This window comes from Diplotaxodon limnothrissa, linkage group LG22 (assembly GCF_057381915.1).
Source record: "Diplotaxodon limnothrissa isolate DT_005_m linkage group LG22, D_limnothrissa_male_GT1.1, whole genome shotgun sequence".
NCBI classification, from domain to species: domain Eukaryota; kingdom Metazoa; phylum Chordata; class Actinopteri; order Cichliformes; family Cichlidae; genus Diplotaxodon; species Diplotaxodon limnothrissa.
The window spans coordinates 4,581,813-4,607,791 of record NC_140616.1 but is presented as its reverse complement, the minus strand read 5'-3'; the positions used below and the strand labels follow the sequence as shown (position 1 = coordinate 4,607,791).

The following is a 25,979-nucleotide window of genomic DNA, read 5'->3' as shown; positions in this document are numbered from 1 at the left end:
CAGATAAAGGGGGGGGGTTAGAGGAGGGGTGGTTGGCCAGCGTGGGTGTGATGCCTAAATGGCGACGATGGCTGATGACTCAGGTGATGTGTCATACTCTATGCTATAAAAGGGAACTTTTACATTTGTCCACACAAACACAATCACTCACACGTACTGTACTCACACTGGACTCAGAGGAAGGTTTGTTTACTACGGCAGGAGCAGAAACATGAAATGTAAGTTGGTCTAAGTTACTTTTTAAAGAAAGAGGGGGAGGTGTGAGTGACTGTGAGTGTGAGAGTGAATGTTTGTGTGAAGAAGGGGGGCTTTGCTGCACGTGGTCTCCTACTTTTACTTTTAGCCTAAAGGAAGTGGAGAGGGAGAGGCAATGAATGGATGGATGAATGATTAAATCCCAAGCAGTCTGTGGCTGAAACTAAACTCAAAGTGATATTTGAAGTGCTTAAATGTTTAATTTGAACTCTAGAAATCAGCCACTGTTTAGTTTCAGGTTGGGCTGTGATTGGCTGGTGCTGTGTGTGTGTCAGTGTGCATGTCTTTGTGTCTTAGGGGTTTCCCGGGTTGTTCGAGCTGGTTAAAAAGTAGATCCTTAGATAAAAAACAGGTACTCACAGATAAATGTGAAAAGTAAAGTTGCTTAAGTACACAAGGACTTTAAGCTGAATGGGCTTAGGGTATTAAAAGTGTTGTAGAAAGTAGCATTTGTTTGGCCAACCTACTCTTTAATGCTGACACATGAATTTCCAGGCAGCATTTCACTGTAACTGCTCTGTAATGTAACTGCTCAAGGTGGAAGAGAAACACTCTAAGTAATAACTATATCGCTCAGATAATGAAGTAGTCGCATAAGCTTGTATAAAATGTAACTACTCAGGTAAAGTAGAGGTATTTAAAATAGTACTGCATGAATGTGTTTAGTTAGTTTTTACTATTGAAATGCTCAGTTATAAAACTGTGCTGTGTAGGATCAAAGTGAAGTAAAATAACTTCACATTATGGTGCTGTTTTAATGTTTTACAGAGGCAATCATCATGTCAACACAGTGTATGAAAGTCATAAATTGTTGTTGTTGCTTAGCTGAGAGATTTGGCAACACTACACGTGGACTTCCTAGTTTCTGACAGCAACAGAAATGAATGGCTGTGTAACTGGCGCACATATTTATGAATGAAAAGGAAGCTGTGGTCACTGGGCAGTGAAGGTGGGCTCTGTGGTTTTCCTTTGTAGTCAGCAGAAAAAACAAAAAACGTTTTGACAGTTTTACTGACATGAAAACACCAGTTTTCCTTTGCTTTCACGCAGTCGTCTGGAGGTAATCAGTCACAGTGACAGGAGGAAAAATAACAGAATAAATCAAGTTGCTACTTTAGTTGTGTGGTCATCTCAGGTTTTATAACATTTAATAGCTGGAGTAGTTTTAAAGAACTGAGCCTGTGTTAACTGTATTCTCTTTATCTGTGCTTTGGGAATGATATTTCCTTGATGCTCATCCAATCAGTTTGGTATTGTATGACACTCTTACTAAGTCAAAAACTACTGGATCATCAACGAACTGTGAAAACATGATGACTAGTAACAAAAACAGGAGCCATGAGGCACCCAGAGTCTGTTTATCCAAAAGTTGTGAAAGCTACGAGTCAGGTCATCAGACAGTGATGTCATCATTGCACATCACCAGCATTTACTGTAATGTAATTTGCAGACTCACTATAAGGGGCCTGAACCCTGATTCTGCTGTGGAGTGAGTCAGCTCATATACCAGCTTGCCCAAGTGGACAAAAATGGTACTGCAACTCATCCACTCCAATTTTTTTTAAACCTCAATATAAACAACCTCAATATTCAGATTATGCGAATCATTATTACTGCAGTGGTTTTATCCATTATGGTCCAAAGCTTCTTGGGAGATTTCAAGCTTGGCTATGATTTTTTTTTTTTTTTTATGATGTTGTAGTGAGTATGAGTCATTTTAAGGAATAGGTTTCCCCTTGTTATGCTACATAAATGGATTAGCTGTATGGGGCAGAGCAACGATTAATTCCAGTGAAGTCTGTATATAGCTACATACTGGAGTGATGTCACCCTGTCTCCAGTGAACCTAAGAAAACAGGATGCTGCAGGAATTGAAACTGCACACAGTCATGCTCTGCAATTTGAAAAACAAAGTAAAATAAATGTTTGGCTAATTTAATATTATTAAGAATTGTTAATTAAATCAATGCCACTTATATTTAAGAATCTTTTTCTTCCCCCATTTAGCTGATTTTTATAGCATGAAAATCAGCAATATTTTGACATTTACATGCTTTTGTTCATGTCAGGTTTGGATAGATTCAACAATTTAGTGCTGCAAGAACCTCACAAGTTATATATATGGGACCAATCAGCCACAATGACATGGCACATCTGTTAGGCCAGCAGAGTGGCATTTTCAGCACACTTCCTGTTGCATTTCTCTGTAACAGTAATTTGAAACTGGGCTTGCGTAAATTTCTATAGAACTATTGTACTTTCCAGGATGCTAGCGCGTAATCCCACCAGCAGGACTCATGCCCTCCTTCTCTTGTTTTTTTTCTGTTCTTTGGCTTTTCTTGAGTCAAACAATTTCTTTCTTCTAGTTTCAACTCTGTATTTGTAGCTCTGTAAAATTGTACCTATAAAAAGAAGTTTAGGCAAACAGACGCTGAAGTTCAAATCCCGAATGATCCAGAGTGACTGAACTTACACCTCACTTTGTAAGTGCAACTTTCACACTCTTGTAACTCTACTCCAGGTCTCCACCTCCACTCCCTAAAGGGAAGTATGTGGCTTTTAAATAGTAAACACTTTTGGATTGTTATAGTGTAAAGCTTTTTAGAGGAGTTAAACAGCACAGTCAGGTTATAATTTTATAGGGTTTGTCACCTTAGGGTGCCACCTTTTAGACTACATAATCATTTGATTCACTGTTAATATAAAATTATATATTTATGTTTATCTGAAGTATCCAAAGTGTTTTTTATTTTAGTTTTGGTAGAAAAACGTATAAACACGTTCTTAGTGCTGTCACTCTGCTCCTGAAACAACCTGTTTGAAAGCCAAACCTCACACTTCAGTTATTACAAAGTTACCATTTTCTTGTTTATTTGATGGTTTTGGAGAAAGATGACAGAGCTCCTCCCGCCACTCAGGCTTTACACTTTATTCACTGGACGGTCTTCAAAGTAAAAGAAGAGCAAATAAGAAGAAATAAGGCACTCACTGTGTCAGAGAGAAAACACAGGAAACTCCAGTGTTTGTTTGTCTGACTCAGCAAGAAAGAGCACACGAACCCGATCGGAAACGGTGGAAGCTTGTGATTATGTGAGAGCTTGCATGTACGTGTGTTGATGTTTCGTGCGTGGGTAAACGAGTGCTGATGAAATGACCTGTTAAACACATTAAAGGTGGCCCATTCACTCTGCTTCTTAAGCAACTTTGTTCTGTGCCGTTATGCTGTCACAGCTGTTTACTCTGCCAAATACATGACTGTACGCAGCACTGCTGGAGGATGTTTTTCTTAGTGTGACAGTTGGGTTTTGCTGATGGCTTTTTCAGTAATTTTCCAATAACTAAATGAAGCATTTTGAGCCCTTCACTAACTGAAAATCATTTTAACATGAAGCCTGCTGTTGCATGTGCAAAAGCCACAGTTTCACTCATTCAGTGCTTGTACTTTTGTTATTAACTATTTCGTGTTTGAATCTTGTTCAACACTGAATCCAAAAACTACACTGTTCTTACAATCAAGCCACGAGGTTTTGTGCTATCGGGAAAATTGAGGATAAGTGAAGAGCAGACAGCAATATATTTGTCTGGCGGTCGATGTCTGACTCATATCAGAGTATTAAATTGTTCTCTGATGCAGTATTTTAGCTCTGTAATAAGATCCAGACATGAATGCTGATGGCGGAAAAATATTGTTTCCCAGCTCTTCTTGACCCCCTGTGCATTTAATACTAAACACTCATAACAAGAACAAACAGATGAAGAGTGAAAGAGCAAAACTCTTTATATTGAGATTTTTAAGAAGAAAAGAAAGTTATTGACTTGTTGGATGAAGAAGGTGTGTCGTGGTGGTGGTGGGGGGTGGGGGGGACATTTTTTTAAAGCCTAAATTCATCAATTTCAGTTACATTAATTAACAAACAGCTCTATTGTTTGTTAATTAATAGTCACATTGTGAATGTAAAAGTACATTTCACCAGATGCGTTGATTTAACAGCCATCTTTTGTTTCAGCATTATGACACTGGTGCCCTCAGTGACTCAGCTTCCATCCATCCATTAGTAAACACTTATTTGGATCATGGGAGGTCTGCGTATTATCTAAGCTTTCTTTAGCTAAAACACTGAGTACACCCTGAACATGTTCCCAGTCCAACAAAGGGCCATATGGATGCCATCTTGGTGAATTTAATTTGGACTAAGACCAAGTGCTATCTAAACAAATAGGGAGAGGCATGATTTTGCTTTCACTGGTCAGTAAGACATAAAAGTATACTACAAGTTCATTATGAAATTTTTAGTTTTTTAGCAAATGAACACTGTTTTGTTCCACAGGCTAAACTCACAAGACAATCATAACTCCATTAACCTACTTCGAGTTGTAGCTCAGGAGGCAGAGCAGGTCATCTATTAATCAGAAGGTTGTTAGTGGTTTGATCCCTAGCTGCTCCAGTCTGCATGCGAAATTATCCTTGGGCAAGATGCTGAAGTTGCTCTCCAATGCATTTATTGGAGGGCGAATGTTAAATAGAGTGCATTCAGACCTAGAAAAAAGCCCCAAATTATCATATAGCATTGGTGGGTTTAGTAACTAAAAAGTGGAGGATAAAATTCACATTGTAATGACATTACCGTAACATTTATAAAGTCACAGCTTTATACGTCTGTCTGGCTGCTGACCTTCTGCTTTCCTGCTGTTTCCTGATCAGCCAAAGTCACGAGATGAAATCTGACTTCCAAAGAATAATGTCTGACCAAAGGTCACCAGCAAATTAGATCAAGGTTGAAAGTTATCTTCCAGCGACAGCAGCTAGAATAAAGCTAATATATAGAAATATAGAAAGAAAAACTATAGAAGCAAAAATGGAAGAAATAAAACCTAAAATATAGGGAAGACAATAAGTAGAAACATTTAATAAATTTTCACCTTTACTGAACTGTGTAAAATAATTTAAATATTCAAGTCGTTTTCATTTTAAATGGATAAAACATCACGAAAACTTCACTTTGTTTTCTTAGGTAAACAATTTCACCCTTTTTACCTCATTGTTGACCTCTTTAGCCCATAAAGTATACTGCTCCGAGTGCCTGAGTGGCAGTAAAAGTGCTTAAAGTGCTCCGACACTCATAACAAAGTGGATGTTTTCCCTCTAAAAAGCGCAGCCCGGGGCATCTGCCCGGTGATGTCACCGCCAAGAGATTAATCTGAGTCAGACTTCTGCGCCAGCTCCCTTCTCCTTTTCCAACAAGAGGCCCAGAGCAGGCTGGGAAAAAAAAGCCCACAGCATACCTCTCATTCCTTATCCCTGATCTAACACTAACGGACAGTTCATTTCTTTGTTACTCTGCATAATGGGATTTCTGAAGTTACAAAGACCTGCAGACATGAACTAATCTTGATTTTGGTGTTACTCCTTTCAGTTATGATGAAAAGAAGTTTATGAAATAGAGACAAAACAAACTACAGAAGACTCATTGCAATTATTCATTCTCAAACAGATAACATCAGGGTGGTTCTTCTTTCCAGGGATTAACTAAGCACAGTAGGAGGTATTCAGTCACGGAGGTCCAGTCCATCAGACTTAATTTTTTTTTTATTGTTCATACGTAAACATTAAATGGGATGGCCATAAAATATAAACACTGTGCTGCTTCTAGTAACATATCTAAAGTGCCCCTCAGCTTTATAGTTTAGTTTGGTGTTCTTGATTAATTGCCTGTTGTTTTACAGCCCTCAACCCTTGCTTCATTAACCTAAATGCGGCAGCAGGAGGTAGCTGTGACTCATGAAAGGTGTTTGAATAGAGTTTACATAGTTAAGCATTTAGCAGCCAAAGAGACAGATAATTTCCCCAGAAACCAGTGGAGACCAAAACCAGAGCTACAACAAGGTACTGATGGAAAATGGCAAATCTGGCATTAATGTGTCATTAGGCAACTGCCAAATTCAGCAAAACAACTTTGTATGATAGTAAAAAGGCAAACTCATAGTTTCTGTTTCCAAAGTGGTCAGTGTAGCAACTATTCTGAAGCCATGCAGCCTAAAATAAGAGACTGTGGTACTAGATACAAAGTATTATTCGCTGTGAGTTAAGTAGAATGTTTTTTAACAGTCTTATAGACAAAGCAGCTATAGTCGTCTTGCTTTTTGTATTGGGTTTATGTCCGTATGGGCTAATCAGTGGTTGCTGCTATAACTTTGTTGAGGTTCGCTACATTTGCATTCTCTACATTTAACCTGAAAGCATAATATCAGCAAGTATGAGCTAAAAATGTCGTTTTAAGGTACTCATCCATTCATTTTTGACTGCTTCAAAAAGAATTGCAGGGAAAAGACAGCGACCATTTGAAGCCATTTGAGGCTCCAGTTTGTGCTGATGTTGTTCCCTGGTGACACTTCTGAGATGTGATTTACCTGAAACAGCGTCTGAAATTTAAAAAAAATGAAAAGACTATGCAGGTCAAATAAAAACAGTGTTATGAAAAATGTCAGCTAACCTGTTAACATGCTGCTTGTGTTTCTGGGAAACACCGGCTATTACTTTGCAGAAAATTTTCTCCTTCCTTCTGTCACACACCCACACTCCTTCAGTACTAAATGCTAACAGTGACCTGCTTTAGTGTCTAAACCACCATCCATGCTTGTTTTATCTCGTATCTGATCTCCTGCTCTTATCTGATTTCTTTGAATTACTGTTTATGTCTGGATCTGATATCTGAGGGTGTGAGGTTTTTTTTTTGTTTTTTTTTGTTTGTTCGTTCGTTAGATCCGATCTCCAACAAACGCTTTGGTGTTAATGCTAGCATGTACCTACAGTCGCATCAGATTGATGGCGTAATAGTTCCTAACTGCCGTGACAAATACAGCTGCCTCAGGATTAATCTTGTGGGTCATGTGGTCCAGATTTAGGCTGGAAATGAAAACAAGTTTCCATGTAGCTCTGTGGTTTTTCTATCTGATTCAGAAGCAGCACGTCTGGGTCGCACAGAGGGGAAGAGGTTGAGTTGTGATACTTTCTGCTGCAACGTGAATGCAGCCCAGTAGCCACCTGTTATGAGAGTGTGTGTGTGTGTGTGTGTGTGTGTGTGTGTGTGTGTGTGTGTGTGTGTGTGTGTGTGTGTGTGTGTGTGTGTGTGTGTGTGTGTGTGTGTGTGTGTGTGTGCGCAGCTGGGAGCAGCATCAGCTGAATGTTACTCAGCTCGATCCTTTGCTTTGAATAAATGTGGAGCTGGTGTTTTTATGTGGCTGATTGTGTTTTGATGAGGCTAAAGACCACAGAACCTAATGAAATACACAAGATTGTAACTTATTATTTTGATCCTTTTTTCTTGTCTTTGCAGTTTTCCATGACACCACCTCTTTTCTTCTCTACCTGGTAATACTGGCTGAGCTATTTGTCCATTCGTCGTCCCGTCCCACCCCTTGTCCGTACAGCGTGTTTGAACCAATGATTCATCAGTTGGACAAGATCATCACCTCCTCCAAAAAACTCCATGGTTTGGTAAGGTTTAACTTTACACTTCCTGTTCCAGATCCATGTTGGCTTTTCTGTCATAGAACCATTTTTTTTGTTTCAAAACTTGTTGTTATTAGGTCAAAATAAATCAGATCTTTCCTCACTGACCGAAAACTGGACTCCAACTAAGAAATAGAAAAATTTGAGGCGTAATTAAAAATAAGCACGATACACTCGAGCACAAACTTTGTAGGAGTGTTACTGCAAAAGGCTTGTAAAATGTCTCGGTAAATGAGAGAATTGGTTGTGCGCTTTTTAATAAAGCAAGTGAAAAATGAGTCATTTAAAGAACATAGTAAATCACCAAAAGTGAAAGTGCATAACTGTGAACTGAAAGCTTGAAAAATGTCTTATCTGATTCAAGTGAGCATTCTAGTTTATGTTTAACAATTAAAAATCCTATATAATAAGTATTATAAGAAAATGTGGTTATGTTTTAAACCTCCGTTTTCGCTATATTTTAACAGCCAGAAGCCGAGCTTGTGACCTTCGTGGACATAGAACACAAACTGGACAGTCTTCCTGTAATAAAACACACTGCTGCCCATCTCAACTCGTTGAAGGTAATCATCCAGTTTCTCCTATCAGTGATTTAAACGGTCGAAATGCACTCTAAATGCTATCAAAGTTTAAAAAATATTCACTTAATTTGTCGCCTTAACATCTCTGCAGGTTAACGAGTCTCTCTCTCAGCTCTACGTGTACGTCGAGTCCTTCAGGCTGCACACCAAGTGGTTGAAAACTGCACAAGTAAATGTCAGTGTGCCCTTTCAGGCAGCTGAGGGCGCCAGCAACCACCTCGAGCAATTGTCCGATCTCACTAAAAAATTTCTAGAAAAGGTGAGAGCAACAGTATGGCTTGAATTTACTGAGTCTGCTTGTTTTTAGAAAGAAAATCCACTGAAAATGACACACAAGAAATTTCTTACACTTTAATTTAATATTAACTTTAACTGAAAACTGATACTGTTGATATTAGAGCAAAAAGTAAATTAAAGAATATGGCTACAAAATGTAAAAGATAGTGTTTGACATAACAATGTAAAACTTTAACTTTGACTCACATTCATCTTTTGATTGTTTGGTTTTTTTGTGTTGTTTTTGACCACGTAGTCATTACATAATTTAATCACCACCTGGGTTAAAAAAATAAAGGAATAAAGACTAAATTCTTAAACTCTTTTTTCCTGTCTCTCAAAGAAAGCAATGACCAAAATATAGATTAACAAAAGGAAACAAACAAATTAAGAACAGACCTGACATTTAATCATTCAACTCCACAGCTAAATGTATTGATTCCCATTAAAACTCATCCAGAGAGTGAAGAGAAAACAATCAGTTTTTGTGCTTTCTCTGATTCAACCAATGACTTTGGTTTCTTTTTCTTTCCATCTTCAGATCGGTGAACAAGTTCCTCAGACGGCGTCTCCCTCCCTCCCGGTCGTCTCCACAGCCTTCGAGGCTCTCAGGTTCTCTGTAGAGATCTCAGACCGGCTACAAGTCTTCTGTCACTGGTCAAAAAGAATCTTACGGCAACTCCAGAGACGATCCCCCTGTCCAAAACATTAAACTCAAGCCTCCAAGACAAAACTAGTGATGTCTTCCTACATAACCACTGTCACGTTTTATGATTTTCCCTTCAGCATTTGAGCTGGACTAAAAAATATTGAATATTTGATGTCATATCATGTCATGACAGGATATGATATTTAATTTTCCATTACTCTGAAATTTCTCATATTTGATTGAGGTCCATGATACAGAACTTTGAGTTAAACGTCTCAACAGTGATAGGGTAATAGATGTTGATGTCTCCCTTGAGATGAACGGTCTGACGTCTTGTCTGTATTTTGTTTATTTGTTTAAAATTCAGTTACTTCACTTTAGTTTATTTTTAACAAATGCCTTTAAAACTGCAACTCCCAGCTGGACTAAACTTTGTGTTTTGTGCTAATAAGTCAGTTTTAGCCTGCTAACATGCTAATCTGAGACAGTGAACATTGAATATCTGCTAGCACCAGAATGTACTGTCATTGTTATTGTGAGCATTCTTAAATGGCTACTGTAGTCCAAGTACAGCCTTACGAAGCTACTAGCATGTCAGAAGTGGTGAGTAGAGAGTAGAGCTACAGAAAAGTTCAAAAAATGCAAGATCAAGGTTTCAGCATTTTTAAAATGAGAGAAATCTTACTGGATTATTGGGATTTTCTTTATGCTGCCTGTCATTAAGACCTATTTTGAGAAAAGGAAACGGAATGTACTGTACGTTAATGTAATTTGCTATTTATAAGACGTGTATGTCACAGTTTACGTGTCGCCTTTGAAAATGTATTGTATTAATGCACTGTGCTAAGGTACTGTCACCCGTGACCTTTACTCCCTCTCAGACTGTTTACACTCACAGTGCCTGCAGTTCGTGTTTTTTATTGTTATTTTCGGTACATAATTAGGTTACTATTTATAAGCTTTTATATTATGTATTTGTATATCAGTTTAGCTGCAGATGCAGGCATCTCCAGCTAAACATTTTTCTATGTCAAAGTATTTTGTAATATTTAATAATAATATCTATTATCATTCTATAAACCATCATATTGCTATTTATATATTTGTATGTCTTGTTTTACAGTCATTAATAAAACTGCCTTAGAAACTGATGTAAGTGCTCAGTGTGATACTTTTGGGGTTTAGGGACACAAGAATAAGTGTGTGTGTGTGCGTGTGTGTGTGTGTGTGTGTGTGTGTGTGTGTGTGTGTGTGTGTGTGTGTGTGTGTGTGTGTGTGTGTGTTTGTTTTTTGAATATAATTACATTAAAGAGATTTTTGATTATTTACTTTAACATTTGCTCCTCACTTGTTAGAAAAACCTCAGCACTGGTGTTTTTTATAGTTTTGATCATCACAATCTCCTGTGTTGAGTTCAGTATATTTTTGAGTGCATGATGCAGGAAACAGAAGTACAAACATAATGGGAGAGTTGGTTACTGATTGTGCAAACCAAACACAAAATCCAAAATTGTTGAGTCCATGAAGGCATGATGAACAAACCACCAGGGAACCCAAAGATCCAAAAAGGAACGTGAAACCGGAAACACAGAGATGACATTTTTATATTTTGGCTGCTTTGACACAGTAATTTCCCAACCTTTGAGTAAGATAAAGCATATTTCTATTTTAACTGAGACCATAAACTCATTAGGAAATCTTCACTGAGTTGTAAGTCAAAAGTAATTTCCAAACCCTTGAAGTTGCTTTTGATGTCATGGGAGTCGCCCCCTGCTGGCTATTAGAAAAAATGCAGGGCACTTCAGCATTGACTTCCCTTTTTAGTTTATATATATATATATATATATATATATATATATATATATATATATATATATATATAATCTGCTGAATCCCAAAAAGGAACATGGTTTTATACAACTTTTCCCCTTAAAGCTGAATAAATACTCCTAGCTTCTTGAGTAGAAAACACAAACATGCCACACATGTCAGTGGAATGCTAAAACTTTTAAATAGCAGGGGTAAAAGAGCCCACACAAGTCCAGGTGACACATGAGGGGAATGTACCGACTGCCACTGTTCAGCTGCGACCTGTAACCCTGAACTGAAGTGACACCGTGTTGCTTGCATAATGAGGATTGCATATGAGCGTGTTGACATTTAGGCACAGACAGATGATCTCACTCACAGACAGACTTTCACTGTAACTAATATGAGGCCTCCAGAGGAACACTGCAGTTGTCCAGTATGTGTGGACTGTGGTGGCTGGTAGCAGCTGAGAGCAGGATCAGTGAAATCACAAGGGGTCCGGGTGTTACAGGAGAATCCTTTCACTGGATATAGAGCTAGAGAGGGTTGAAGAAAGGCGTGACTATATGTGTATGATGTGTGCTAATGGGTTGACTTAGTGACCAACGGAGCAACAAGGGACCAGCAGAGGAGGGAATAACCAAAACAACAATATGCTGACTAAAAATAGTTTTTGTTTTATTGGTACCATTAAAAAATATGACACCAATGTTCAGTTTGGTTCAGTTCCTCATAGATTACTATGAGCTGATAAAATGCTCTTCATCTCGGTGCCAGAGGACACTTCACTGGTGTTTACAAGTCAATGTTCAGAGCAGCTGTTGAATATTTAAAATGACAGAGAAAAAAGAAAAAGAGGAAAGGAACATAAAAGACATGCTGATCATGCTACAGATTAGAAACAGGCTGAATAAAGATTCTTCAGCTTTTTTTGAATGACACTTGTTGATTTAAAATCACAAAGCCAAATATTTGGGTCATTACAGGAATGTAGTCTCATATGTTCCATGTCCTCTGCTTCACCACATCTGCACAAGAAGAGTAGACCACAGTTACGTGTGGGAGCTGAAAACAACTCAATACATTACTGTAAGTGCAATAAATGCTTCCCAGTGAGTGCTGAACCTAACATGACTGCATGAGGAAAAGAATCCAACTGTCGGCTACATTTTCCTTTGAGAGCAACAGATTTTTGTGGGGGTTTGTACTTTCTCCTTCCATGCTCTTCCAAGCTAGTGTTCCTTTTTGAAAGTATGCAGGTCTACCATTGTTAGGTGGCACTGAGGTGTGGTGTAGAAAGCATTGAAAAACACACCACTCAAGCTTTGGCATTCAAAATAAATATCAGATCTCAGATATTTGCATTCCAATCACAGCAGTAATAAATTTTATCAAACTGGGTGCCATATTAAGTGAGATTTATTCTTTGACTTGATCACCTATCCATTTTCTTAACCATTTATCCAGCTATCCAGGACTATATCATGGATCCAGACTAATTCCATTGTCCTTTGCTGCAGCTGTCTATTGTCAAACCACCAACATTTATTCTTTAGCAGACAACAAAAGCCATTTAAGATGTGTCATACTTTCTACAAATTTCTGGGGGTTTTTTTACTTTATTTTTATGACAATGTGCACTAAAGATTATTTCATAGAGAGTCATGTTTTTAGCAGTCGTCAGTGCCACTTGTGGAATTTTAAGTCAATTTTGAAATTACAGTCACAATTGTAAAATGTGTGAAATGTTCAACAGAGATAACTGGTGCAAAACACAGGTCAACTGAACTCAAAACCCAAATAATGACAGGTTGGAGGTAACATACGGTCTTCTACACACACAAACATGTGTGGATCCGCCTTTCACTGCAATAAGAGAGGACACGAGGAGGAGGGGAGGTGAGGACAGAACACTTTGGGATAAAGGTTGTAGCAGCAGCAGCAGCCACGAAAGCCTCTCGCAATCCAGTCGAAGGGTTTTCCTGACTGAGTGCAGACTACAACCAAACTCTGCCGGCTGCGACAATTCTGCATTTTGGTGCAGTGGGTGGAAAGAAGACTCGGTGTGGAGGCTCTACCAGCTGGTGCACCTGCTAAATGAAGAGGAGAACGTAGCTTTGGATCACCGACTTTGAACTGAACAACTGCAGCAACATGACGGTAAGTCAGAGGTGGAGAAGTATCCTGTGTAACAAGGACAGTTATTCTCGAAGGAGATATTTTAATTATTGATTTGTCCTAACCTGGACCAATCAAACCCAAATTACCTCTGGAAAACTTAATTTAAAAAATACACTGGCTCATCCAATCATTTAAAAATAATTTAAATAGAGTAACTGGATACAATGCACACTGCACTCACAGTGTATGTGCATTAATATGTCGACCCATCAAACTTGGCCCAATTACAGTTGAGAATTTTAAAGAAAATATATTTAATTACTAAGAATTTGGAACCATTAGAAATTCATTAGGACCATGTAAACTATAAAAAGTGATGGTATGGTAATGGCCACATCATGTATTTAGTATGGCTCATTTCAGCATCAGCTGTTTACAGTGATTGTTTTACACATGTTTTCTATTATTTGTAAATGTTGCTCTACATGTGAATCATAAACCCAAATGGCTTAATTACTAAATTAGTGCAAAATATGATTTTGGGCAGAGGGATGAGTACAACAACCACACCCATCATTCGCAGCAATGCCTTTTATGGCAAACATGGTCAAAAACTGGCCAGTTCTTAACAGTTAAATCGTCTGGTGGTCAGTAAAAATATAACGTGCATTTGGACAAACAGTACTTTGTAATTGATGTAAATATTTTGTATTACCACACAAATGCTACAAATCTTGGTACCCTAAGTAGCTTATAGGCTTAGTTTCTTCAAGATTGAAGCAGTAATCTACGAGTTTGGGAACAGACATAGAGATATACATATACTACACTCATTAAAGTATTTCAGACTCTATGCATCCTTTGTATGTTATTAATCTTCATGGTGTAAGATCTAACACGTGTCAGTCTCTGGTTTTGCTAAGGTGAAGAAACACACAGACACATTAAAAGGCACAGAAAGAACATCTTATCATCATAGGTGCTTTGTGGTCCCCAGAGATCCATTTTCATATAGAGGACATCACCAGGTCATTTATCTCTGAGACACACACATCAGTTACTACTGGTCCAGCTTTGTGTTTGTCTCAGCCCGGCATCCCACTGAGGGCTGCTGGAGTTGTTCTGGTCAGGCTGAAACTGATCCTGACTTCATCTTACATCTTTCTGACCTCCGAGGCCGTCGGCTATGCTGCTCTTTAAACACCGTCTTAACTGCCTCTTTGCATTTAGTCTCACTAATGGAAAACTTTGGATTTTTCCCTGTTATCTGAGCAGGAATCTTCTACATGATCCCTGCTCTTCAGTTAAACAATGCACCTTCATATTTAGAGATAAAAGAAGCATATTAAAATGTATACTGTGTGTTTTAACACTTATTATTAGACCCACAATAACGAAGATGTTATATTTTTAAAAAGTCACAAACAATTTACTCCCTCATTTACTGATCCTGTTTCTGTTGCCAAAGTGCTTCCTCACAGGGTGTCTTGTCTGATTATTGGGGTTTTCTCTGTGTTTTTGTCTTTACCTTACAATATAAAGCACCTTGAGGTAACTGTTGTTGTAATTTGGACTATATAAATCAAATTTAATTAAATTGTTTATCTAACAAATTACATATAAACTGCTGCAAAGGATCAAATGGTCCTGCCATTTATCTCTGATAGTTTAGTAATCTGGGCATTACACAGATGCTCAGAGGGTTAGAGTTCAGTTTCCACCCAAACCACCCAGTGGAGGAGGATTAGAGAGCATAAAATGACACCCACTGATGTTGCAACAGTTTTTATTATTATTATTATTATTATTGATAGCTATCAAAAAGCATGGGATAAATATTTGTTGCATTTATTTTAGGAAGGCACATTTTGCCAAAGTTATAATCTTCATTTCTTTAAAATGGAAACTTAATGCAAAAACTTAATTTGGTGCAAATGATTAAAAATAAGGTGCATTTATTCCCAGCTAACTGCTAATGTAATGTAACTCTTTCTCGGGGCCCTTTTATGAAATTAAAGACAAATAAGAGTAAAATTCCCAAATTTTATGGGTAGAAAAATTTTAGGTAGATCCGAGTCATTCTCTTAGTGTGAACAAAGCCTCAGTGAAGGGTTCACAGCACATTGACGGCTCTGAGCTGTTCACTGATGAGCTGTAATGAGAGGCTCCCTGTCTGGATGCGTACGGTGACAGTTAATCCAAACTAACCCAGGCCCGAGGGTGCCAGCTGTAGTGGAAACATCACCAGACAAAACAAAACACTGCTGCGTGTGTGACTGTGTGGGGGGATTTAACGAGGCTATTAACAGACATGTTTATACCCGGGAACGAGTATTGCAAGCATCACCATGACGACGATCATCCCTGCAATGGTGGTGTTACATTCCAAAGAGCTGCGAGGGATTCAGTTCAGAAGAGAGATATTTTAGGAAGTCAGTAGTATGATATCAATAAATAGTGTGGAGTCTTGTCACCATCATCTGCTTACATGAAATATAAGAAACCTGCTTATTCAGCCTGCTTTTACACAGGGACACTACTTACCTAGAAATCTTATTATGCAGATTTCTCACATTCCCACCCATTAAGCTTTGTATCAACAAAGCCAAAGACATTATACAAGTAGGAGACATGACACTCATGAATAGAGATCTATGAGAGGAAACAATCCCTGCTCCCTAAGGACCCACAACCTGTTAAACAGGAACCATATTAGCCAATCGTGTTGTTACACTGACACCTGTACACAGTGGAGGTTCATAGTCAGAGTATAGGAGTACAAACACAAAAAGATATTTTTAGCTTTCTTTAGTCAACAAACTTGAAGCTTTTTTTTTTCATTGGATTTGACCAGTCAGTCTGTACTGGTTTAATGTTTTGTTATCTCACCCCCCCTATTCAATTAGATGTGGGCTTTAAATTAACCACCAACACTCAATTGCAAGACTAATATAAAATGTTATCACTATGCGGGTTTCTAAGCAACCACATAATCAGGTACTCCTGAAACCTACTGAGCACTTACCCAACCTACTTTGTTGCGGTAAAGATCTTTTAATAGATTTAAGAGATTACCTGTTGATTTCTTATTGACTGATACAAATTAATAAAGGTCATGTTGTTTTCGGCTTGTCACATAGGTTTTAGACAATTTTTAGACACTTTTATACAGACTTTTGAGTGGAAGTTTTAAAAGAAAACTGCCATCCTGTCGTGAGTGATTATGGTGAGTCAGATCTAAGAAAGCTGCTTGGGATAGCCAAAGGTCTTACTGAATATATGCCCCCCCCCCCCCCCCAAAAAAAAAAAAACAAAAACCAAAAAACAAAGAAACCACTGGAAGAGCATTGGTGTAATTACAGTACTTTGTGTTTATTTGTCCAGGCTGCCGCAAAACTTTTGGATGAGATGTGTCATCTGACGGCTCAGTCTCTGAACTCAATGGACACATCAGAGCACTTCAAGGTCCTGAAGCTGCTGGGTGAAGGCTCATATGGAAAGGTTATGCTGGCTGTACACAGAAAGAGAGGTGAGGAGCTAAACAAACACATTATGGCTTCAAGATCCCCTAAAAACACACCTACATCAGTACAGTATCTTTGGATCTTTCAGGTACTCCGATGGCTCTGAAGTTCTTCCCTCGTGACTCTACTTCTCTGTTCTCTTTCCTGAGGGAGTATAACCTCTCCCTGTCATTCTGTACACACCCATCCCTGACCAGAGCTCTGGGAATAGCCTATTCCACACCATCACACTACATCTTTGCTCAGCAAGCCAGCCTCTTCGGTGATCTGTACGAAGTCATCATACCTGAGGTATAAAGATTTTAACAAAGGACTTATGATTCCTGAACAATTTAACTCACACTGTATTTATGTTTTGGAAGATAATTTGTTTTGTTAGACGTTGAAATAATTATTTTATATTTCTATCTTCTTCTTCTCCATTTGTTCTGTAGCTTGGTATGGAGGAGGACTGCTGTCAGCGGGTGGTGTCTCAACTGTGTGGTGCACTTTCCCACCTGCACTCTCTTGGTTTTGTCCACAGAGATCTCAAACCAGAAAACGTCTTCCTTTGTGACTCTGCCTGCCGCTGGGTCAAACTGGGAGACTTTGGCATGGTCAGTATGAAGGACAAAACTAACATAAATAACAATAGCATCTAGCTGGCAGGTCTATTAACAAGCTGTTCGCTAAGATATGATGCAGAAGAAAACCAAGTAAAAGCAGCCGCCTATGGCTCAGATGTGTTCTGCACAAGACTTATGGCATATTTCATCTAATTTATCCATATTTGCATCCACTATCAGTCTAAATGTGGCAAATCAATATTTACCCAGGTAAAGTCCAGGGGAACCAGGATCCCAGAAGTCTGGTACAGTTCTCCTTACTGCACCCCCGAGGCTGAGGTTGCTCGAGGAAACAATGACAGCAGCAATATAACTGATGGAAATGATGGCATCAAGGATGGTGAAGAGAAGAAGAAAAAGAGAGTTTGGGTTTCCGTGGAGCCAAGTACAGACAGCTGGGCACTGGGCATCCTGACATATGCCATGCTTACCGGCAGCCACCCCTGGGCTGAAACAGCCAGCGACTGCCACTCATACCTGAAATATCAAGAGTGGTTTGAAAGAAGTAAAAGCCCCAACGATGAACTGGACGTATGGGCTGAGCCACAAACAGAGAGCCCGCAGGATCTGGATGAGGCTGGACTGGAAAAGAAGAAGCACATTCCCAAAGCTCCCCAGTTTGCATGTTTCACCCATTTGGCCTGTTCCTTTTTCCAGTCACTCCTCAACCCACGGCCACAGCTACGTAGGCAACCTGATGAGGCTTTGAGTTACCTGGGAGGAGACTGGATGATGGAGAAAGAGAGGGTGAGGCTGGAGAAGGCGCGTAAGAAGAGTAGAGGGAAAGGAGGGATCAGAAACATGAAAGAGATGGAGGGGAGAGGAGAGCGTTAAGTTAACAAAGTCTACCAAAACTAAGCTGAAAGAGACAAATGTCTTTCTATGCTCTTTTCTGTCTTCACTTTAACCTTACAAAAGCCTCACACTCCTGGAGTTCTCTTCCTGTTAAAAGGAGTTCTTCCTCCCTACTCTCACCAAGTGCTGACTGATAGGGGATCATTGGGGTTCTCCCTCTGATACCGTGGAGGCTTCACCGTAATCACAAAGCACCTTGAGACAACTTTTGTTGTGACTGCCCACATTAAAAAATGAACTGAATAGAAATTACATTTGAAAGTTGAGTACATACGATTTATGTTATTCACAAGTTAATTTTGTAACTTTACATCACTGCTTTTTAAATTCTTTCTGTTTTTCTGTTGCATAGATTAACACAAAAAAAATACTACACTATGGCCAATGCTGAGGTAAGCTTCTATTACATTTAACTGCGAGCCATCAGGTTGTGTAAGGGAAAGGAAGCAGGTGGTCGATGTGTTAGAAGAAGAAAAAAATCACCTCCCACATGTTTAACCTCTAAACATTAAGAAAACAACTTTGGAAAAATTCCCCTTGTTAAAACAAAACTCCATGGTTTATGGGGAATTTGCTTTCTGGGAAACTGTCGGTTAGTGAGGAAGTCTAACAGCTGCTTGATTCACATCAAATAAATGAAAAATATTTACTTTAACCAACATTTTAAATGACCAGTGTAGAAACAGCTGTAGGCATCAAGATTATTTGCATTAACTGGTGTGTAACTAGTCTGTTTAGTGTGTAATGATCACATAACTTCTGCAAAGCACTGCATCTATATTTGACTCTAGATTTCAGAGAGTATAATACGTCATAGCAGGCTATGAACTGTAAATAGACCGCAGCAGAGCCAAGTCATAAACACCTCTGAGGTCCACTTTAGACCACGGAGGGGGTTTTGACTGTTTGGTTTTTGGCTTTAAAAAACAGTTTTCTGAAAGTAATAATATATATTAACACTTTAATAGCACTTTTATACCCTAAAATGCTTACAAAGTTTAGCTAATGTAACTCATTATTATTGTTATTATCTATCACTAAGCTCTTGGCAGCTCATGTGCAGCATTTTATGCGCAACCAAAAGACTAATTTTGTATTGTAAAACATTATAAAATATAAAAATTATTATACATAATAATGATAACAGTGCAATATCTTACTGAGACTGTGTAAATACTTCTGTAGCTGTATAATGATATATTGTTTATAAAGTATACTTTTAATGTAATAAAATTATTTTTATATATATGACCATTTTATTTGAATGTAAGTTGTTTTACAATTATATGCATTTTTGAGGATTTTAAACATGCTGACCTAACATGTATGCACTGATTGGATCATATCTCAGTAATGTTCTAGTAAGATTATATACCACACATGCACGCACTCACAGACAAGGATCCGCTGGAAAGCTTCCCAATGTGTTTGCAAAAATAGGGCCCTGGTTGTAAATGTGTCGTTACAACCTTTCAGCACTGAGTATGTGCCGCGGCCCACAGTTCTGACCCCTCAGCACCACATTGCAGCCGGATCGCACACGGTCATACTTTCTCCTGCAATTGCAATCAGCTGGACTTTTAACACAGAGGTCAGTTTCACCACAGACACAGTGAACTTCACCAAACATGGACTGACAACTGAGACAGACAAATAATGACTCAAACACACACAACTCTTACTCAAACACACACATAGGGCACAAAGGAGACCCAGTGAAAATAAAACATGACAAAAATATATAGCTGGTCATTTGTGAGTACCAAAGGTCTATGAACCTCAAGAATTGGCAGCTGAAGTCTTTCAGGTGTTTTCAGTCCATGAAAGGTGTGAACTGATGCTCCTATTTTATCTGAAGAGCAGTGGGATCCATCAGAGTCTGACTCCATTACTGAGGACCACCGAAAGAGAGTTATTGTTGCTCATCACACTACACTACACAGTCTGACAGATTATTTACAAACACAAGAAAACACTTTTAACCATCAAATGAGCGATTAAACAACAAATATCCCTCTGAGAGTAAGGCGTGTATTAGGAAATCATAAAAGTCAAAAAGGTAGTAAAGGGGGCAACTTTAGGGAAAGGGAAAATCCTCTCATGTCTGCTAATGTTCATGTTAATGAGGAATAATGTACAGCTGGTCTAAATCTGTAGTTTGCTAAATATAACCTGGACCTGCCAAACATCTGTTTGAACAATGTTTCAGATGAGACTAAAATAGAACTTTTGGCATTGAATGTAAATTGTTTGGAGATGAGAAACCATTGCATTCCTGCATAATGGTGTCTTTTTTTGGGTCTGTTTAGCTACACTGGGGTCAGGACGACTCACCGTCTTTGATGGAGCAATGCATTCTTTTTTTTTTTTTTTTTTTACAAATACATCACTAGCATGAAAATCATCCAGCTAAGTTGCTGGTTCAGGTTTCTCTGAAAATGTCAAATCAAAAAGGTCACTAATCTTTTAACCTTTGACCTTTAAGCTCTGACCCCAGCAATACCTGAATCACCCTAACATCCAGTTTCATGTAGATTAAATCAAGAAGCATAGTTAAATGAAGAGATCATCTGCAAGGAGCAGCAGTTTGTAAGTTATCTTATAAACCTCGCCGTGCCAGAAGTCGTGAATTAGTGAGCTTGTTAAAGAGAGACAGTTTGATGATCGTATCATTCTCTCGAAGGCCAAAGGCCCCGGGGCGGGGGGCAGACGTGGCCGGTGGCCTGAGACCTGCTCCCATCCAAACTTCTGACATTTCACTTGATATGTTGCATTAACGCTATGTGAAGTATGCCAAGATTGTGTGACAGTATGTATGACTGTGTATTTATCTAACAAGCCGACAAGATTAAATGTATCCTATAAGTGTAAGGAAGTAATTAAAAACTGAGAAACTGAATTTTAAAAAACTTGCTGTGTTTTGAAAGAAAAAAACAGAAAATATACAGCAGCGTACTGTAGCCCTGTGCAGTACCTGGTATTTCAATTGAAATATGAAAAACTGCAGGCCAAATACATCAAACAGACTCTGGGCTCAAAAACTACACATGTACCAAATAAACAACTCACAAAAAATATGAGCCCCAACCAGAGAACAGCTCACTCCTTAGTCTGGATCTTTAGACGTAACACAAATTCATCATATTCATCTATTTGTTTCACTTTGGCTCTCATTGATATTATCCAGTTTAATTAAGTTTCATTTTCACTCTGCTTGTTAATTTAACTGAAAAGTTACAGATGAAATTTTTCCTGGAAACAAGCAGCAAAAATCATCCTTCAGCTGTTATTCCTGTGAGAGCAGCTTTACTCCAGTTCTGCAACCAGTAGGACCTGTAGTAAGAATAGGACAAATATCAGGGGAATTGTTCAAATTTGGACAAATATTGTTTTACATTTTTACATTTACAGAAACCTTGCTACTAAAAGTGAGCATTTTAAAGATTAAATATAAATATAAACACTTTTTATGTGACTGCAATAGTTACTTGATCATGTGACTGTCTCGATGTTTTCACTGAGATGCCTAAATGAGAACAGCTGAGGCCAGTTAATGATTTTGAAAAGTTTTTTGTTCTTCTGATTCTGAATGAAGCCACTTCACTGTTCCAGACTTTACTTCATACCATGCTGATGTAGAATTGGCATTTGTTTGGTGGAGCAGAGCGTGTACCAAAAAACAAACAAACAAAAGTTTAAAAAAAGACACTGCAGTGTTGTTTTGTGGCTGACTTTAAATGAAACTCACATGTGCTGAGACAAGAGATTCAGAGCAGAATTTAAATGTACACTTGAACCTCATTTGGATCTGAAGGAGGAAAATCGATCTCCTCTAATGGGTACATGTTGACTCCAGGAACAGGCTTTGGATTCTTTAAATCGTATCCCTGAGCCAAGAAATAAAGTACTTATGTATTTTTTATGGAGTGCTGATGAGTGTGCTCTTGAAGGTGATGCTAGGCTATGATTAGACTCAAGTCCAGCTGGCTGTTTAGTTAGTCTGTCTGAGTGAGCTGCACCAGACTGGTTTCACAGACTCTGTTGTAAATGCATCATTAAAGCTGTCATTTTTTTTGCAGTCATTGAAAAGATGGTGGATTTTGTGGATTATTTACATAACAGGTTAGGTATAAGGGTTGTGCAGGGACGTAGAGACAGTCTGTAACTATAACTGTACAAAAAGAACAAATATTGCTGGGATATTGTGCGCAAGCATAATATCAGTATTAACTGACTGTTCATGGCCAAATCACGCCCAGGCCAGAGAAAAGAGAAACGTGTCCCAGTGCTCCAGATGGGCAGTTTACCTGCCAGTGACTTTACTCTTGCAACAATGGCATCTCTTGGTCAGATGGCAAAATTTTAATTTGTCCCAAAGGACGACTAACATTGCTGTTGAGTGTTTAAAGTACGTGAGAACCTGCAGGGTTTACAGGCGTCAGAAAGGAACAAAAACAAGTTTTTATCAGAAGTTTCAGTGTTGAGAGTAATGCACATTACACATCAGAGTCAGGAATGACCTGTTAAATTTGATAATCACACTTGTGATAGAGATGAGGAGATTCTCTGGAAAGTGAAACTAAATCTTTAGTGAGAATGCAGGGATAACTAGTATAATGAAAGCCCAGAATTTCTGTGTAGTGTGATAGAGAGATGTTACAGAGCATGAGGTGACCCAGATCAGAAAAAGGATCTGGATTTACTCACATATACATATGTTGATCTTCTAACTGTCTTTAATAACCTAAACCTAAAATTAATTTTAACCTTTAACCTCAAACAGTCCTTTAAAATCATCTTTAAGTCAACAGCCTCTCACCATTCTTCACTATGTGCACACAAACACACTTAGTCCACCCCCAGGTCTCATTTAACACATTCAAAACAAGTTTGCACAGGAACACACATGCACGTAAACATGCATCCTGACATACAAACTTCAAGCCTTCACACCTGTGCTTGCACGTGTTCGGTGCTGGTGCAGCTTTAGTGAAAAAAGACACCATAAATGACCTCAGAGGCCAAAATGGGGTGACAACAAAATCAGAGGAAGATGAATCGTGTTCCTAATGAAGCTCGGAGGAGACCAGCAGTCTGTCTGTCCAGCTGTCTGTTGCTCTCTTTTTCTGTCTGTCAGCAGAGCTAAAAGCTCCTACCCAACGAGGTCACCTTACGCAATATTTCTCACTTCTGCTACAACTGTCTCCCTAACTAGCTTCATGCTGAGTTCATAATATGAGAGCGATTGAGAAAATATTAAAATGCTCGATATAAATTCAGCACTATGTTTTTGTAAAGAAAATGTATGTAGCCTATGTGCAGTAGTATGATCAGTGATTGAAGGTCAAGTTTGATCTCAGGTCACACACAAAATGTATTTGAGCATTTTGTAAATGTGCAAGTGAGAGCACGTAGTTCCTGAACAACATACCATTTTTAATGCATTTTGAGTAAAAAGGAGTTCTCCGTGCAGATGAAACAAGACATTTGTGAGCTGCAAAAACAGAATAAAATCCATCCAAGAAATTGCTACAATATTAGGAGTAAAAAAAACTACAGTTTGGTACATGCTGAGAAAGACAGAAAACATTGGTGAACTCAGCGACCCAAAAAGACCTCGACATCCACGGAGGACAACAGTGGTGGATGATCACAGAATCATTTCCATGGTGAAGAGAAACTCCTTCACAACAACCAACCAAGTGAACAACACTCTCCAGGAGCTAGGTGTATCGATATCGAAGACTGTATGAACATAGATACAGAGGATTCACTGCAAGGTACAAGCCAATCATAAGCCTCAGGAATAGAAAGGCTAGATTGGACTTTGCTTCCCCGCACCCTCACAAACCCACTGAATTAAAGCTGAAAGTCTGCACTTCAACTGTGTCTCAGTTGTTTCACTGAAATTCATTGTGATAATGTACTGAACCAAAATGAGAAAAGCTGTCTCTGTGCAAATATTTATGGTCCTAACTTTACATTCAGTACACGTTACAGTTGAAATAATCACATCTACCCACCTGCCTTCACTCGTTTTTTGTTGGTTTTTTTGTACATTTCTAAAAAATCATAAACTTAAATCTGTCATTTAGACTCTTTATTTTTAAAGTTCCTATCGGGTCCAACATGTTTTGCTCTAGTTATCATTAAGCTGTGGCAAAGTGAATCATTTGGACACATGGTTGTTTAGAAAGACACACACCTACGTGTATAAGGTCACACAGCTCACACTGCAAGTCAGCATTGCTTCTAATATTAATTCAAGATGAGCTGATCATTTCTTCAGAGCCAGCAATGAGAAGTTTTTCCTGTAACTCAGTCTTCTGAAGGAGGAGATGACTTGTGGGGCGATCGTGGCTCAAGAGTTGGGAGTTCGCCTTGTAATCGGAAGGTTGCCAGTTCGAGCCCCGGCTTGGACAGTCTCGGTCGTTGTGTCCTTGGGCAAGACACTTCACCCGTTGCCTACTGGTGGTGGTCAGAGGGCCCGGTGGCGCCAGTGTCCGGCAGCCTCGCCTCTGTCAGTGCGCCCCAGGGTGGCTGTGGCTACAATGTAGCTTGCCATCACCAGTGTGTGAATGTGTGCGTGAATGGGTGGATGACTGGATATGTGAAGCGCTTTGGGGTCCTTAGGGACTAGTAAAGCGCTATATAAATACAGGCCATTTACCATTTGTATGATTTTAGGCCAGAACTCTGGGTGACTTTGTCTTTACGGTTGTCAGGTGCTAAAGAGGACACACACAGATCTCCAAGTTCATGACTTGAACTTTGAAAGAGTCAAAAATATGATGCAACAGTATGACTTACTTTCCTCGGGCTGCCGCTCTGTGACCACTGACTTCCTGCTTTGTGTCGAAGGCCAACATATCACCTACTAACCCCCATGTGACACATCTCTGGTGGCTGCTGCCTCCCAGTGACCCAAATACATCCCACTGGTGGTTATGACTTATGAATCTATGCTACACAGCCAGATAATAAGGACTAAACACCTACTGCTGTGGTGAATTAGACAACTGCAAGTGTGAAAAGCCTTTGTTTTACACGCACTTGCAACTTTACAGGAAAGGAAATGCAGTACGTGGGTTCTTTCCGGGTACTCCGGATTCCTCCCACAGTCCAAAGACATGCAGTTAGTGGGGTTAGGTTAAATGGTAATTCTCAGTAGTCCATAGGTGTGAATGTGAGTGTGAATGGTTGTCTGTCTATATGTGTTAGCCCTGCAACAAACTGCCGACCTGTCCAGGGTGTACCCTGCCTCCTCCTCTAGCTTGAATAGGGAGGAAAATGTGAGAGGAAAAATAACAGAGAGAGGGGGGAGAGAAAAAGGAGAGAGGATCAGAGCAAATGTGACAGAGATTGAATGAAAGAAAAAGTGCAAAAGAAACAAGAGTGTTTATTTTTCTTTCATGTCTGCGGTTCTGATTTATGCTGCTGAAGATGTGGCGTCACATTTGTGTCCCAGTGGTTCACCACACGGTCTTCTTGCTCCACCATCAGGATTGTTCTACATACTTATTCAAATTTATCACAAAGGATTAGAAATAATTAATCTTATACTCAAATGAATTCGATGCGGTTTCTCCTGGGGGCTTTAAATATTCAAAAATAATAATGACGAGACTCGGAGGGTCCTTTTAAAGGATTTATTGCCTCTTTCTCATTAAGTTAGTCATAACTCAAAAGGGTTAGTTCAGTGATTTTACAGCCAAAGTGGAATGAATGAGAAGTGGGAGACATTTTTAAATCTTAGCCAGCGATGCGAGCAATGTAAACAACAGACACGTCAAC

At 39.0% G+C, this 25,979-nt stretch overlaps 2 protein-coding genes across 2 annotated transcripts; both read left to right on the top strand.

Moving 5' to 3' along the window:
* Positions 1-211: 211 nt before the first annotated feature.
* Positions 212-9,334, top strand: il11b (interleukin 11b). The gene is made up of 5 exons (XM_085346730.1): positions 212-218; positions 7,590-7,750; positions 8,233-8,328; positions 8,438-8,605; positions 9,164-9,334. Exons 1-5 carry the CDS (start codon positions 212-214, stop codon positions 9,332-9,334), a joined length of 603 nt encoding a protein of 200 aa, XP_085202856.1.
* Positions 9,335-12,994: 3,660 nt separating this feature from the next.
* LOC146609230 (serine/threonine-protein kinase SBK2) lies at positions 12,995-19,389 on the top strand. The gene is made up of 5 exons (XM_085345985.1): positions 12,995-13,240; positions 16,586-16,730; positions 16,814-17,016; positions 17,160-17,321; positions 17,541-19,389. The coding sequence occupies exons 1-5, from the start codon at positions 13,235-13,237 to the stop codon at positions 18,162-18,164; spliced, it is 1,140 nt and encodes a 379-aa protein (XP_085202111.1). The 5' UTR covers positions 12,995-13,234; the 3' UTR covers positions 18,165-19,389.
* Positions 19,390-25,979: the final 6,590 nt, after the last annotated feature.

Excerpts from the sequence above, each read along its gene's own strand:
- il11b (XM_085346730.1), top strand. Across the intron at positions 7,751-8,232 it reads CCAAAAAACTCCATGGTTTG|CCAGAAGCCGAGCTTGTGAC; the intron begins GTAAGGTTTAAC and ends ATATTTTAACAG. Across the intron at positions 8,606-9,163 it reads CTAAAAAATTTCTAGAAAAG|ATCGGTGAACAAGTTCCTCA; the intron begins GTGAGAGCAACA and ends TTCCATCTTCAG.
- LOC146609230 (XM_085345985.1), top strand. Across the intron at positions 17,017-17,159 it reads ACGAAGTCATCATACCTGAG|CTTGGTATGGAGGAGGACTG; the intron begins GTATAAAGATTT and ends TTTGTTCTGTAG. Across the intron at positions 17,322-17,540 it reads AACTGGGAGACTTTGGCATG|GTAAAGTCCAGGGGAACCAG; the intron begins GTCAGTATGAAG and ends ATATTTACCCAG.